At 33.9% G+C, this 17,165-nt stretch overlaps 1 protein-coding gene and 1 pseudogene across 1 annotated transcript; one reads left to right on the plus strand and one right to left on the minus strand.

The window, feature by feature from the left end:
• Positions 1-375: 375 nt before the first annotated feature.
• LOC145613427 (dehydrogenase/reductase SDR family member FEY-like) lies at positions 376-11,366 on the minus strand. The gene is made up of 9 exons (XM_081668530.1): positions 11,217-11,366; positions 9,596-9,868; positions 8,578-8,698; positions 8,071-8,188; positions 5,984-6,120; positions 4,189-4,290; positions 2,966-3,058; positions 2,789-2,861; positions 376-1,089 (listed from the first exon to the last, which is right to left on the minus strand). The coding sequence occupies exons 2-9, from the start codon at positions 9,862-9,864 to the stop codon at positions 827-829; spliced, it is 1,176 nt and encodes a 391-aa protein (XP_081524656.1). The 5' UTR covers positions 9,865-9,868; positions 11,217-11,366; the 3' UTR covers positions 376-826.
• Positions 11,367-12,568: 1,202 nt separating this feature from the next.
• LOC145615554 (putative calcium-binding protein CML25 pseudogene) lies at positions 12,569-13,458 on the plus strand (annotated as a pseudogene).
• The last annotated feature ends 3,707 nt before the right edge of the window (positions 13,459-17,165 follow it).

A 17,165-nucleotide genomic window follows, 5' to 3' on the forward strand; every position in this document is an offset into this window, starting at 1 on the left:
ATGTACGAGGAAGGATGTCGGGGGCAAAGGAATCACTGCCAGGCGCCAGCGAGCAAGTAAAATACATGGGAAGAAAATATAGATACATGAGGATTTAAGTTATCAACTCTACAATTTGCTTGCATTACGGTTAAAGCATGTGTAGTATGAGTTGCGCCAATAATGCCAAATAGTATTATTTTGATGGTAAAAGTTGTGGGTTTTTTTATTATTTTTTTTTCTTCTACATATGTGGTTTATAGATTCATATTACCATTGTAATTATATATATAAAAAAAAAATAAAAAAAAAAAACCTTTTTAATTAGTGGTTTGGAGGATCAATATTCAATATAACCTCTACCTATTTCTAAAGCAAGAACCATCAATCTGGGAATCATTAATATATGCGTAGTATATTCACAACTAGCCAATTACACTGTGAGGACCCGGGATCCTTGTAAGTTACAACCAACAAAGCATTTCCCATTGATCACCAGTATTTGACAGCAAAAAAATAATTAGTCATGAAGAAGTGACTCCATGATGCCCTTTAATAATTGAATGGCAAACGCCAAACGGTACACAACTTGAAGCTCACTCAACTTCCATCACATAATAGGCCGATCCTTGACTTTTCACAATACAATCTTCTGACTGATAAAACTGTATTAAGTGTTAAAATTCACTTTCATTACCCAATACTGACAAGAAGATAAAAATTCATCTCTGCTCGTGACACAATGCCGTGTTGTTGATCAACTATGCTCATAAGGCCATAAGTATCCAAGTACCAATACCAATACTAAGACCAAGCTGTCCTTTCAATTTGTTTATGCAGGAAAAACCTACTCTTGTTGATGACCATAACGACATGTGACTTCCTCCCCTTCTATCAGCTTCTCAACAGCATCTGAAGGAAGACCAATCATCTCTAGAGTCTTCTCCCAAACCCTGGTTGAAGTTCCAATGTTGTGTGCCTCTTCTGAAGGATTTGAAGGGCGACAATCCTGGGAAATGAAAGCACAAGTAGGCCATTCATCTGCCTTCAACAGCTCACAATACTCTGGAATCTGAGGATCAGTTGCAGCAAAAAGGGTACTTCTAGAACCTGCAATTGTGAGAGTACAATTTAATTTCCAGATGCCAAATATCTAATGAGAAACAATTAGGTTTTTCAGAAGCTCAATCAATCAATCAATCAATCAATCAGAAGAAAATTTCAGAAGCTATCAGACAAAAACAATAACTTTTTTCAGAAGTCCTCTGCATCATCAGAAGAAAATTTCTTTTCACATCAAAATTTGTCTTCATAACTATTAGCACATACTAATGTAAACAACAACATACTTACAGTCAAAGAGCTTGAGCTAGATTATAATGGACTATAAATTTAAAATACGGATACAAAAGATAAGAATATAGTGAGATCAAGAAATCAAAAAAACAGAAAAACAAAATTTCACTACACAGCTCTAAAACTACTGAATTTGTCAAGATTGATGATATCCTTCATTATTGACTATTCTAAACGATTTGAATTTCAACCAACCAATCATGGCCAAGTGTCACAAATTCACAATCTCTGCAATGACTTGCTAAAAAAGTGAAAATAAGTACTGGAAAGGAACCAGCGGCAGTGGGAGGAAGAGTAGGATGAAACAGCAGACAGTAAGCCCAAGCAGCCAGCTTCAAAAATGACAAAACAGTATTGAATCACAATCTCATAACCTGAGTAAGTATGGATTCTGAAGAGAGAAGGGGAATATATGAGGGAGCAGTGAAGAGGAAAAGCAAGTACAAGACGAAACAGCAGATAGTAAGCCTAAGTGCTTCACAGCACAGTTTCAAATCTCAATCTCATAGCATGAGCCAAGAGACGACAAAGAAATGCCAGCAAGTACAGATTCTGAAGGAGAGAGTGGAGGAGCAGAAATTGCCCTGGAGAGAGAAGAGGCGAGGAGGAAGGGGGTGGGGGTGGGGGTGGGAGGGAGAGGGAGAGGGTTGTGGTTGTATAGATGAGGGCGAAGAAAAAGGACAGATCAGTGGGCAGAAGTAGCGGAAGCTCTTAAAGTTCTCAGACGCCATTGACAGCTGGTGCTGGTTGGTGATGGGGATGAGAGGAACAGACAAATGACTTAGTGACAGTGATGGCCTGAAAGTGGTGGAGTCCTGATGGGGTGGTAGAGATGGGTTTATATTACATAAAAGTATTTAAAGCCATATCATGTAAGCACTTTACAGTAAAACTAACAGCGGAAATCACTATAGGACAGCAGAATAGGTATTCAAAATTAGAGTAATATGTTAACTAGAAAAGAAAGACTAAACCATTGTTTCTCAAGATAGAATTGTCAAGAGTAAAAGGGTAACATATAAATTCCCCAAAATAAAACTCCGTGTATTCTTGTAGAGCAGCTTGGTAATATTCATACTATTTTAAAATCTATCTGGGCCGGTTTATAGCTGGTAATTCTTAACAGTATTTTGAAAATTTTGAAGTGTAACTTGACAAGGTAGCATCGTTAAGTCCATAGCTTAGCAATCTCATTCCCAACAATTAATTTATTATTTTTTTCCATAAAACTCCATTACCGTGCAATACCACCCCCCAAGTGGTAATGGATGGTCATGGAAATTTGGGAAGAAGAGAAGGATGAACTAGCATGACCAATGCAAACAGGCCATTAAGGACATACATTAATCATGCAGCCATCCGTATTTCAGGATGCAATGTTAATGACACAACAATGTTACTCACAAAAGGAGAAGCTCAACAGAAACTACAAGTAAAAAGTATGACGGCCAACCTTCTTCAGGACTAAAAATGAAGTATGGTATCAGATGGTAAGCAGCTTGAACAACTTTGGAAAGATCTCTTGCCTGCAAGAAATCAGCAACTTACACTCCCTTTCTTTGTTTAAAGAGTGACAAAAATAAGCAAACACATGGTCAAGCTGAGCAAAGAGTTGAGTTCATGTGCTTACAACATTGGTATGAACAATGCCTGGTGAGACACAAACAACATTAATGCCAGACTCTGCCGGTAACCGTCTCTGAAAGATACTGCTAAACATGATCTGAAAGACACAAAACTGAGCCCTTGAGTAGCAAATTATTTTAATACACGTGTGTGAAATATTATTTCAAAAATCTCCACATAGAAATACAATTACCTTAGTTTACGTTTTTTTTTTTTCCTATTAAGCCTCAGGCCAACTAATTGAGCCTAGAATTAAATCTCACCACAGTGCAAATAAAAGAAACAGGTGCAACAAAGAGCAATAATATCACAAACCTAACATACTAGTACTACATAGGGATTTTAGAGTTTAAGCTAATAAGCTCTCTATTTTCATTATCCTGCTAAAAAAGTGTTTACCAAAACACATTATCTTCTATCAACATCTTGTACCAGCTTTATAATTTTGTTAGACATAATTTGAGGAATAAGCTGAGAATTTGTTAGAGATGAGTGAGGGAGAAGAAAATCATGATTGTCTAAGATATAGGAGTATACAGTAGGCAAAACTGATCTAAACCTGTCTACTTGAACCAAAATACCCGACATAAGTGGTCTACCCCCGAAATCATTGTTTCTCCCTGACCCAATAATCAATGTATCTAATAATGATTAATATATTAATATAAGCGCATTGGTAAAAGAGCCAAAAGGACCCAACTGACCTAAACGTAAACCCGAACCCAAAATATGCCCAAATGAGTCTAACCTCATAATGACCCTACCTGAATTGATCCGAACCGAACCGAATTAAATAACCTGATTGCCAATATGAGTAGTGAGAAATTCTTCAAAAAAAAAAATTAAATAAATAAATAGTGAGAAAGAAGGGTAAGATGAATATTAACGAGAGTTTTATTTTAGTAGTTTGCTTTTTAGGGGAGACTAATCCTCTCAGAAGCTTCTGGTTTATCTGTAGTTTTAGTTGCTGTTATACTAAGGCAAACCCATGGTTTTAGTTTTATGACCAAAATTTGTCAGAATAATGTCTACAATCAACGTTTTGTCTACGACAATGAAAATGAATAAATAAGCAACAAGAACCAAACTTCACTGACGTCTTAACATGAAATTGTCTCCAACACTGTCAAAAATCTGACATAAAAGGTTAATATCAACACCAAACATGATCATTGTCGACTCATGAAATAAAAAAATTAGTAAATGCAAATAAAAGTTTAAGTAAACCTGAGCAAGCTTGCTGCTTGAGTATCCCACCAAACTTGAAAATTTTCTCTTTCCAGTAACAACATTCAAATCTTCAGGATCAACAAATCCAATAGAATGCATCTACAAGAGCAAATTGCAAAACATAAGTCGGGGAAAGCACTCATATAGCTCTCCTGCAAAACTTATGAAGATACCAGCTCCAACAAGTGAAACACAGGTCCATGGATCATAAAATCCACAATGAGACTGTTCAATTAATAAGATAGCAGATGGCCAAGGAAAGATTTAGGGGGTGTTTAATTTTCACTTTTCTAAATATGCATTATCTTAATTGAACTTGTCTAAAATCCTGAACTAATTAGACCATATCTGAACTTATTCTAGTTGTAACTTGTAATTTGACCTTAAGTAACCCTTATCAACCCTCATTAGAATTTTTTCCTGAACTTAAGTGAATGAGGTGAATAGAAGAGGCCCTTAATTAGTTGCCTAAAAAAAATAAGCTTACCAAAACTACAGTTCTCATCTCCAACTTAAAATGCCACTCTCTATTAAAGCATGTTGTCCTACTATAATAACAATAGATATGACAACGTGCACAACAAATATTCCCAGAAGCCTATGTGTTTAGTGTAATTGGACCAATTATCAAAGTAATGAACTGCTTCAATAACACTCTGAATCACTAGAATGTGGTGCTGAACAAACTTTTTCTCCATCTCATAACAATTTTTCACACCTCTAAGTGGCAATACTTTTCACTTACCAAATAAAAAAACCTATGGAGAATGGGAAATAAAAGATAAAAGATGTTAGCAATCAGGCTAAATGAAAAAGTATGCTGTGATATCAGATTATTAGAGGAAAAAGTAGCACATTTACATGGAGCAATAAATATTGAGGGAAAAAAACACTATATAAAGCAATAAAAGGAAATAAAAGTGACATGGAAAAGGCACGAATGTATTATATCCACCTTATTTCAAGAAAAAGGTATAACATCACACGACAATACAAGGATAGTCACAGAACAACTGAGAGTAATGAAAAAGTAAATCAGGAATAACAAAAAACATAACAAAGAGGAAGGGAAAAAAGAACAGCAAATAATAGGCTACAAGTTAGATATCCAATTTTTCACACAATCAAATGCCTCAAAAGATTTTATTATGATTCCAGAATCTATACAGAGGAAAACACCAATTAGCTGTAAAGAGAACACAAAGATAATACGAGTTATATGACTACCAAACTACCTATCCAAATTTCCCAACTTTTTTTGGCCAATGTTAGGAGAGTGTTTTTGGTGAAGTTTTGTAAGTGTAAGTGATAAAAAAAAAAATTAGGTAGTGGGTATTCTTTACGGCAATTGAGGTGAGAGAAAGTGGAGACCATAATGCTTTAAGGGAGAGGAGGAGAAATTGGAAACATTATCAAATCATGCGGACCCAATTCAAAGGAGAAATGGAAAGTTCTTTGTGGTCTCTTTTCTCTTTTTTTTTTTTTTCAAAGGGAAACTCTTTGTGCTTTTGTGGGATGGAGATAGTATCAATTTATAGAATATCAACAGAACAGAAATTGAGGCATCTTATTATATCTCAATATAATTCACCTCTAAACTAATTTCAAGACCAAAGGTGCGGTAAATCATGTGAAGTAATCCAGAAGATGCATGATGCATTTATACAATCATGTTCTAACTTTTTATCCGCAATCTATTGTCTGATGGACTTGGTGTAAATCCAACAATCAATATAGCCTAGAATTTACTGATTATTCAGACCAAAGTATCCAAGATATCCATAAAACTTACAACAGAATTCACATTGATTATGCGACTTGGAGAGCCTCTAAGAAGGGAAGGCAAAAGCAACACCGATAGCATTGCTGGGGCCAAGTGATTCACTTGCATGTGTTCTTCATTACCATCCTTTGAAAATTTTTGTGGCTCTGTATCAACAAAATATACTCCCCATTAACAGAAGAATGTACTAGTCTGACATGATTTCAAGCATCAAGTACAGAAATACAATCAAAATGAATACAAAAAGAAGTCAGAGGGAAATAAGTTATAAAGGACACCCAAAATTAATGACCTGATAGGCAAAACAAATCACATTATTCCACAATCATGAGCAAAATTAATAACCTTCTCATTTAGCATCTTGTCTTGAAAAACAAGCAATTAACAATAGCATAGCAATAGCAGCTTCCATCAGTACCCTCAAGCAATCCTATATATGTAGTGGCATTCTGTTCATTGTGGTGATTGATGAAACATAGAGAACTGTCAGTTAACCTTTTTTCCTTCTAGCCCATTACTCAAATAAGCACTTACATCAGTTACATGTCCTTTTATATATCTCCTTTTTTTTAATAATTTCGTGTTCTAAAGGAGCCCCTTGATTCATTATTACTGAAAGCCGCTTAGGTATAGTGGTGTCTATTGACTGAAGGCTTGTAAACTTCCTGCTGTTGCGGGCTGAAACAAACATATAAGTATTGTATAACCGTTCCTTTTGCTGGAGAATATAGAAAATTCTCTTACAATTTCTCAGTGGATAATGGATTAGTCCACAAAATCAAGGGCTTTGTTTAACAGTTGAGTTCAAAAAAGGAAGACTGCACAGGGACAATGCTCCCCATAGGCTTCTCAAAAAAAAAAAAAAAAAAAAAAAAAAAAAAAAAAAAAAAAAAAAAAAAAAAAAGCCCACAGTCAAAGGGAAAATCAACTGAAAACACAGGGAAGTAGAGCCAGGTTGGATGTCTTTAGATGGACTGGAACTCCAGACTTCTCACAAGACAAGCAATGATTACAAGGATGATCTAGAATAAAGTGATCTTTAGTGTTACTTTGGACCTGAGTGAACAAGGTGTTTTCCACTTATTCATTTTAGAAGAATTGTATTAACCTTACCCAGTTGGTCTTCACACTTATCATGTCAAAAAATATTAGGTGAGAAGTTGTTTGATAATAAATTGTTATGTTATTAGCGGCTGCCAAGTTGCCAGCTAGTTAAGTTGGTTAAAGTCTAAGGGGATGGTACCTGTTTGGGTTCCCCTTGATGATGGAGTGTTTGACACCTGTTTGATATTAACTACTAAAATACCCTTGCTACAAATCTCTGGCTATATCTCAAAAGTGATGGAGCCCATTTAAAGGCCTACTCCACTCGATTCCATACCCTTACAGTTGCCAATTATTATGGGAAATACCCCCACAGTTTCCTATGCATAATCAATTGTCGCATCATATTCAGGTATCAAAAACTGGAGAATCAGATTCTCTCTCTACAGATCATTTCAGCATCGAAGAGGGTTTCTCGGGAACACCACTGAGGTACCTCACTCTTCTCTTTAGTAGGACTCGGTTTGACCCCCTAGTTAGGTACCCTAGCCTCATTGTTTGAGTATTTCTTCTCAGAAGCAATACCCATAATGTTATATGCGCTCTCACTACACTAATGAAAAATAAAAAATTGTTATTTTATTTATAAGATGTGATAAAGATATGGGATAGGAGATAGTTGGGTATTTTTTTATTGAAAAAGTAAATGTGATAGAAGATACTAGGATTCCTTTTACTAAATGTGAGAGTGTGGGACCTTAACTTTTTAGTGGTGGGAGTGAGATTTATTATATTAAAAGTGAGACATTTCTAAAAGTAAAGTGTAAAAACTAATTAAAGTTACATGAGAAGGAAAGTGCAAAACATTATTTGGGATAACGGAAGTAATAGCAGAAAAATGAGAATGGTGATCCAACCATAAGAAAAATTCTCCATATACAGAAGGTTGCTTTCCTCGAAAAAAACATGGAAAAAAGATGCAAGTAGATGATTAAAAAAATAGAAAAGAGCATGACAAATCTCAATGGAAAGGATATGATGAGGAAACAAACCTCCAATGGAGAATATTCCAGCGTTGTTTATTAGTACATGCAAAGGTCCTGATCGTGCATTCCATGCCTCTGCAAATTGTGCAACAGAGTCCAAAGACAGCAAATCAAGTTCCATAACCTACAGAGGAAAGATTAAAAAGATAATCTTTCAGGAACAAAGTAGTGGTGGATGTATATTGAGACTCCTATTGTTTTTCTTCCCATTCATAGGGAATAAAAAAAAAAACATGTGCTACTGCTACTTTAAAGTTAAAACCCAGATCACTGTACATGCTAAGGATCAATATATTTGACACATATTCAGCAACAAAAAAATAGGTGATACAAAGAAAAATGAGAGAATATATATTTTATTTTTTCAATAAAGAAAACAATGAGAATGAATTACACTTTGCAACGTCTAGCAACAAAATGGGTAGCCAACTCTATTTCATAAAATATTGAGGTAATGGAAACAAAAAATTTCCTTAAGAATTATCTAAGACAAATCCGACAGGTTCATGGTACCTCAATATTTAGAGGAAGGCCTTTCCCAGACCAATCAATTTGCCATTTTTGGATCAGCTCATGAGCAGCTTTAGGATTCCTTACAGCCATGACGACATGTGCACCAGCCTCTGCCAGTTGCCTATTTAAATTTTAACAAAACAATCACATAACAAGGGGTAAGAAAGTGACTTATAGCTCATCTACTAACTCATTCATTTAATTAAAGAACAGATACTGTCTAGAATCAAACACATCCAATAGATGACTATCTGACACCAAATATCACCATTAATAGAAGATTTCCACAATCTCACCTCCATCATTTTAAACTCTTCATTGCCATTTTTCTTCCATCCATGTCATCTTACCACAAGTACGTTGCATACAATTGAAACAAAAGGATATTACATATAGCATAGACTAGGGGACTCAAACAGTGAAGCAGTCATAGGATGTATACTTCATTGTCTTAGAGAACAAGTTTTCTTTCTTCCAACAAGAATAGCAACCTTATTCATTATCCTATCACATTGCAACTTTCTTAAGTACTTACTGAAGTGGAAGTCCTATGTTTTGAAATTATGCACAACAAAAAGTAATATATTTGATGTCTAGTTCATAGAACTAGCTCATCTTCCCAAGGATATAAGCCTAGAAAACAGGTGAATAACCGCTAAATAGCCAAAAGTTGAAGCATTTTGAGCATCCAGGTCTTGCTTAAATCGATGTGAAAAGGAATAACCACAAGTCCACAAGTACAAGCATAGTAGCCATCATTATTGCGAACAAAGGACTTGATTTTATAACATACAATAAATAACAGACCTAGTAGCCATCAGTAATAAATTAAGGACTTAAATTTATACCATACAGCATAAAACAGCACCAAATACAGCATAAATTTTCAAAAAACCTAAATAAAATCACAGCCAGAAATAAAATCAAACAACCCAAATCTCCGAAACCCAAACTTAGATCAACAATTGAAATTGTAATTGGAAAGAAAATCACATATAAAGAAATAAAGAAAAGAAACCTGGCGATTTCCCGACCGATGCCACTGGTGGATCCAGTAACAATGCAAGTAAGATTTTCAATGGGAGGCAAAGGCATTGGATTTTGAAGATGACTAGCAGAAATTCGCTGAAATAGCATCTCAAAAATCACATCATACCACCCTTTAAACCATTCTATCCATCCTAATCCCTTCTTCACTTTTCCTTTTCCAGCTTTATCATTTTTACCATCCTTCAGTTGTTGCTTCTCTGCAATCTCAGGACCATCAGAGGAACTTTCCAATTTCATAGTTCTGTCAGAACATCCAAGGGTTTTGCAACATATTAGCAACAAAATTTGACTCAGTTATTATATTAAATTCTTCTCACTATAGAATATGAATAGCAAATTCCAGCATTTCAGTAATTAAATTATAACCAAACTTTAATAAATAAGTGACTTAATTTTTTAAAGGCACAAAAGTCCTTGGAGCCAAGGCGCAAGGCACACACATTTTGTAGGTGAGGAGCACTTTAAGCAACAGTGTAGTATATATCATAAAATTAAGCTTTGAGCATATATCATAAGTCTAAAAACAGAATTTGAGAAATAATAAAATGGATGGATTATAGGACCAACTAATGTGACTATTTCTATGTTTGTACGACTTCCTTTATGAGGGAGAAGATTAGATATATAGATAAATAGATCTTCATAGATGTATAATGATATTTCCATTTTAGACTAGAAATCGGTCTTTTTCTACGAATGGACATGGAAATATTACTATATTTAGTAATTATTACAACAATAATAATAGGAAGAAAATTTTTTTAAAAAAAAATAAATTTCAAATTTAAGTGAATATTGTCCCACAAGTTCAACATTCTATAAGTTGCTTATGTAGGGTATGTTCTACACGAGCTGCAATCTACTTAATCTGGCAGGACGTTCAAAGTATCAAGAGTTCATAAATCTTTAGTTCTAATTTCCAAATTTGTGCTATATAACTACATGAAAATGCATCTAAAATAAAATAATTTCAACTTAATTTTAAAGTTTAATACAAGTACTAGGTTTGTCATAGTCCAGTAATTGATCAATTTGAATACATTATGTCCTAGACATGTCAATATGACTACTGTTCTGAATTATCTTTCACTAGAATTCAGAAGATATGAGTGATCTATGGGAGTCAAAGATGCAAGTACTACGCATTCGATCCCGACATTATTCCTTGATTCAGAGTGCCCCATTTGTTTAGGTGTTACCTTCATTAGATTTTGCTAAATGGTTGTTATACTCTCATTCTAATCACTTGAAAAAATATGAAGAAGAATTCTTTCATGATGTTTTGCTGAATGATTAACTTTTGAGAACAAAATTATAATCGAAGTTGACTAAATTCAATACAGTTTTGAATCTCTTTCATTTTATCTATAATAGCATTTAATCAAATAATTCCAAAATAGATCCCTGCAACACATTAGCAACAAAAATTGACTCAATTATCAAATTAAGCTCATAAAATTACGTTAAATTTCTACAGTATTTAACATCAATAGTTCAACAATCCAACTTAGAAGAACCCTAAAATGACTGTCAAATTAACGATCAACAGTTGAAATTGATATTCAATGATTAATTAGAAATAATGTTACCGAAGAAGCTGCTTCAATGGAGGAGATAAAGCTCACAATGCGCTTCAATGGAGAATTCAAATGCGCTTCAATGGAGGAGGGAGAGAGAGAGAGGAGTGCAGCTGTGCAACGAGGCAGCGCCAACGTGGAATCTGAATATATTCTGTCGATTTTTTTTTTTTTTTTTTTTTTTTTTTTTTGTGGCAATGCTGATCGAATGGCTCTAGCCCATTCAAAAAAAAAAAAAATCGAATGGCTCTAGCCTAGAGTAGGAAACTTGGAATATGGTTTTAAGTTAATTAAATTAGTTTTAGTTCAATAAACATCAATAACTTCATACAAGAAATATAATAGAAATATAATAGAATTTAAAAAAAAATTATTTCAATTTAACAAAATTAATTTTGTTCAGTAAAATCATTTTCACACATGCTCATTTGGTTTTGGCGAAAATTCATTTAATATAATTCACATTCCCTGTTTTCAAAAAAAAAAAAAATAATCAGTTCAACAAAGGTAAAGTGAACGAGGAGCTCAATCTATCTTACTGATCTTGACTCAGCGCTATGCGATGTGATGTCTCAGGTGGTTCACTTCACCAAACTACATTGGAGTCATGTTAGGCGAGAGGGCAACACGGTGGCACACAACCTTGCAAAACTAATTCCTTTTAATGTTGAGCAATTTTGGAATCATTGTGTTCCTATGAATGTTTCTCCTTATGTACTTATGGATGCACTTGCTATTTAATGAAAGTTTTGCTCCCCTTCAAAAAAAAAAAGGTAAAGTGAACAGGGACAAATTGAGAAATTTTACTCGTAGTTTGTTTAAGCAATTCTCATTGAAATTACTCAAATTAATAAAATTGTCCCAATATAATCATTCGACCAATAATATTATGTATTGCACAAAGTAACTTATCAAATTTTAATAAAGTTTTGTTTGCTTTGATATAAAATTTTCATACATGGTTTGTTATCATTTACATTTTTTGATTGAATTTGCACTAATCTATTAATTAGAAAGCATTTTAAAACTAATCTATATGGAGAGAGAGAGAAAAAAAAAACATTATCAAATTGGATTTTATTAGATTTGTCTCATCCTGAATTTTTAAACTACGTAACCGTTCATAAATTTTGTTAATACATATCTAATGATAAATAGCAATAAGTGAACGAGAATTAAAAATTCTATGAATAATTCTGGTCTGATTTGAAGTTCAATACAAATCACACAACCATATATCCAAAATTAGGTTCCTTAACTATAGAACAATAGGAAAAAGTCAATTACTAAGATTTATTTTGTCAATTCTATTTTAAATTGTTTTTTTTTAATTATGAGCACCATTACTTAAAAAGAATCCAAAATTAAGATCTCAATCTCTCTCTTTCCTATTCTTTCCCTTAGTTGATCCCAACATTTTCCTTTCTTTAATTTCCAGAAATCATAATTAGGCAACCATTTGGAAGCAAACGTGATGGGTTTTGCGCAAACTTTTTTCAAAAAGAAAAGGGGGGCCAACAATAATAATCCTGGAGAAGCAAATTCTAGCCATGAAAATCCTTTGTTTGAACCTTTCTCATCATCATTTCGCTCACAAAATACAAATGTTGAGGAGCTTGAACATGTTTTTAAGAAATTTGATGTAAATGGTGATGGAAAGATTTCTTCGTCGGAATTAGGATCTATCATGGGAAGCCTAGGTCAACAAGTGACCGAGGAAGACTTACAAACAATGATCAAAGAAGTTGATGCAGATGGTGATGGATTCATTGATTTCAATGAATTTGTTACTCTTAACACAAAAGGCATAGATTCGGATGAAGTTCTATTTAATTTAAAGGAAGCATTTTCTATATATGATGCCGATGGAAATGGAAAAATTACAGTTGAGGAGTTGCAAATGGTGATGAAGAGTTTAGGGGATGATTTTTCTCTAGGTGAGTGTAAAAGAATGATTAATGGTGTTGATAGTGATGGGGATGGAACCATTAATTTCGAGGAATTCAAAGATATGATGATGATGGGTGCACGTCTTAATACAATGACTATAGATTAGTACATGTAAAAAAAACATTAAATTATTCACCTGTGAAATAGATCACTTAGATGGGATATACGTTTTCTTGTATTAGCCCTTAGTTTAACAGCCAAACTTTTATAACATTGAATTTTTTTTTCTTTCAAATAATTACATTCAGATTATTATAACATGTTATGTATAGGGTTTTTGTAATTAAGAAGCATATGAAATATAATACTTTATGATACAAATCATTTTGAGTATTCCTTTAATCATGCATATCATATTATATCTTGTAATTAATAATTTTTTATAATATATATGTGAATTGGATTTTTTTTTTATGTAATTAATTTAATCTTGTATGTTCTACGTGCAATTTATATTTAATGGAATTACAATGATTTTTAGTGAGAATAAAATTAAATATATTTGTAATTAAAATGACTTTGTTTGAAGAAAAATATGTCGTTTGTTACAAACATATCATTAATTTGAAAGTATTGAATATTAGTGTAATGACTATAGGGAAACAATAACGACAATCAATGTACTTATTTCATTTCTTTTATCTCATATTTTTCAATTCTTAGAGCGGCTAACGCGCACAATGAGTGCGCCATGTCTGAGGAACTCTTTTGAATTTTCGTAAATGTCAATCATTTTTTTTTACTTTCTTTATTATTAATTGTATACAATTTTACATTGAAACAATAAGGGGCTATACTTTTGTGCATTTATAGTATCTAATTAATGTTTTCACGAAATCCTCTAACCATCCATGACCATAATTTTAAGCTTCTTTTCTACATGGTACATTCTCACTATCCCAATCCTCTACATTAATATGCAAAGTCAAATATTAACGTACATTTACATTTTTCATCTTTCCACCAAAAGTCATTCCACCTTATTTCCTATTACTACTCAAGCATAAACCGCTCACAAAACTGCATTCATACGAATTAACTCAAGTTCCTATCCAACACCAATCCAGGAGATAATTAACTATCAATGGGTTGCCAAGCCCATTGCAATTCGAGCTTAATATTTCATGTCCTTCATGTGCTTGGTCAAAACTAATCTCTATTACTTTACTTTTGGTTTGAACATTCATGTTTACACAAGTGCTTTGTAGTCGTTTCATCTCCTCCACTCTCTCCTCACTATGTCATCTCCATCCTCCCAATTTTTCCTTTTTTCACCAACCATCCTATTATTTAAATCTACATTGCCATCTAGCTTCTCTTTATTATGAACTTTTGCATAAAAAGAGTAAGAGTAGCCACCCATATAGACAGGGTAAGGGTGGCCACATCAAACTTACATTATCTAGTTATCGTCCCCAACCCCTATATATTTTACATTAAGGTGCTTTGCCTTTCCTCGCTCCTAAGATCTTCTTCCTCGGGTGAATATTCCTCCCCCCATACCTCCTTCTCCATGTCCACATTTTCCATCCTTAATTTCCAGCCTCATGAATTCCATCATTATATCTCTTCTTTAGCTATGCATTCCTTGTGCTCTTTCTAGTATATGATAAAGTTGATGTTAAATTGTTACCATGTGAAGAAGAATAGTTTTCTCGACACATGGAGGTCTTAATAAATTTCTTCGTGCATTCGACATTTCCTTAGAACCACGTTCCCCACCCTAAATCCCTAATCATTGGCCTCTATGCTCCTAGATTCGTGATACATTCCTTTCCACTATGACCCATTACCCCACACATGAATAGAGGTGTCAATTCGGATAATCGGATCGGGTCGGGTCGGGTCGATTTTTAAAGTTGAGTCATGCTAAATTATTATGTTCACGCGAGTTCAAATCTAAATCAGATATTATTCGGATTGGTTTCCAATCTAGTCGGATGTGCTTTTAACACCTCTACACATGAAGCAAAAGATTGGGAGTCCTCATTTTCTTAATTGGATCAAGAGTTTTACTAGCATCCAACATCGGTTTCATTCATTCATGGGTCCTTAATTCCCAGCACATTTAGCTTCTATTTCTCCAATTTTTTTTTTATAAAAGTGTCAACTAAAAACGAAAAGAGAAAGTATTACGTTTTATGAACTTTCTTAACAAATTAATAAGATATATATAAATATATAATAAAATGAAAGGAAATTCTCAACGGTGACCCCCAACTTCTGCTATGCACCAACAGTGACCTCCCTTTTTATTTATTATATAAAATGACCCTAATTAAGAAATTTATCTCACTTATGACATTAATGAGTGTTATTTAGTAGGGAAAAAAAACTAACTATGGTTAGCTTTGGAAAAAAAAATATAGAAAAACCACCAACCCAGCCATTAACTCCACCAACATCCCTCGCCAGACGTAGCCATCACTACCTCCACCGTCACCGGAGCCACCGAACCCCCTCTCTGAACCCTAACCTCACAACTCTCTCTCCTTTGACCATCGCCTCCACCCTTTCCTCTGACGCGCCTCATCGAACACTAGCTTGAGCAAAATCTAGGTTTTTCGATTGGCCAAAAATTGAAGATGTTGAATGGCAAATTGTTGCAATTGGAGATCGAAAATGTAATTGTTGGTGGCTGAATTGTTCATTGCAGGTAGATTGGAAGTCGAATGGTGGCAATAGAATGGTGGTTGTTGCGCGGTTAGTGGTGGTTGCCATTGCGTGTGCTATTGGAGATTTGCGGCTGGTAGTAATGGAGGTAGGTGGCTGGTTTGTACGGTGTTGTCTAGTGTGTAAGGTAAATATTGCAGGTTGCACTAGGAGCAAGGTGGCTGATTGGTGGTTGGCAGTGAATGTGGTTACGAGGGGTAGAAGTAGCGTGGCTGGCTAATGGTGATAGTGGTTGTTGCGAGGATGCTGGCTGGGATGGTAAGTAGCATTGCCGGCGGCCGGAAGAACTTGGGGTAGTGTCACCGGAAAGGGAGATGGTGGCTATGCAGGTGGGGGTGGTTGGTTTTGGTGGTTGTATAAATTTTTTTTTTTTATTTTTTTTTTTAAAAAAAATGTAAATCTAACCATGGTTAATATTTAATGAAATATGGTTACGAATGAGATGAAATTTTTTAACTAAATTTTTTTTGTATAAATAATATTCAAGAGGGCAAAGTTATCATAATCGAGATTCTACTTTGAATCGGTGAGTGGGGTAGAATCGAACCGGTAAAATCGAATCGTAGAATCGTACGATTCTTCCAAATTGTAAAATTGGGCTTCAAAATGTAACAAATGACTACATACATAATTTTAAAGCAATGATAATAATATATATTGTTGATAACATAATATCGACAATACAAACATAAAATAGTTTTTGAAGTAATTTCGCACGCACATAACTCAAACAATACACTATAAACTATAAAGTCGGATTATTAGTACACATTCTTAACCATGATAGTACACGAAAATTGTTGTTAAATTATGAAAAAAAATAACGTTGTTGACTCATAAAGTTATTTCCCCTAGACCCATGTATAATTAAAAAAAAGATTCCAATAATAACTAAGTGTCAAGTTAGTTCATTTAATGAGATAGCTAAAGAGTGACAACTACAACAAACTCATGCTATAATAGTGTTTTTTATATGCCCAAAGTTGAGTGCATAAGACTCATAAATACATTCATATGCCCACAAAATTAAATGGTTGGATAGAATCTTAAAATTTATTTAACTTGATGTTTTATAAGCTTTATTATGATTTAGATTGAATAATATATAAGTCATTGACTTAAGTTAGGTTCGACTATAACACCCTTACACTCTTTAGTCTATAACATAAAATATATAAATGATATGGGTATAAAACCAATTTTATTAGAAAGTAGACTTCAAGAGCTTTCCAATGATATATTATGAGCATATATTCATCTTCGGAATCAAAAGTTATGGGTTTCCAAAAATCAGGTTTTTTGCAGGAGTGGAATTGGTAGAATCAGTTTAGAATTGTA

Source organism: Chenopodium album, chromosome 25 (genome assembly GCF_948465745.1).
Source record: "Chenopodium album chromosome 25, dcCheAlbu1.1, whole genome shotgun sequence".
Lineage (NCBI taxonomy): Eukaryota > Viridiplantae > Streptophyta > Magnoliopsida > Caryophyllales > Amaranthaceae > Chenopodium > Chenopodium album.

Bases quoted from the DNA above. Each gene is read 5' to 3' on its own strand.
- LOC145613427 (XM_081668530.1), bottom strand. From the start codon at position 9,864: ATGAAATTGGAAAGTTCCTCTGATGGTCCTGAGATTGCAGAGAAGCAA. The intron at 4,291-5,983 runs GTAAGTTTTATG...TTGCTCTTGTAG, and splicing joins TAATCAATGTGAATTCTGTT to ATGCATTCTATTGGATTTGT. The intron at 2,862-2,965 runs GTAAGCACATGA...GATTTCTTGCAG, and splicing joins GCATTGTTCATACCAATGTT to GCAAGAGATCTTTCCAAAGT.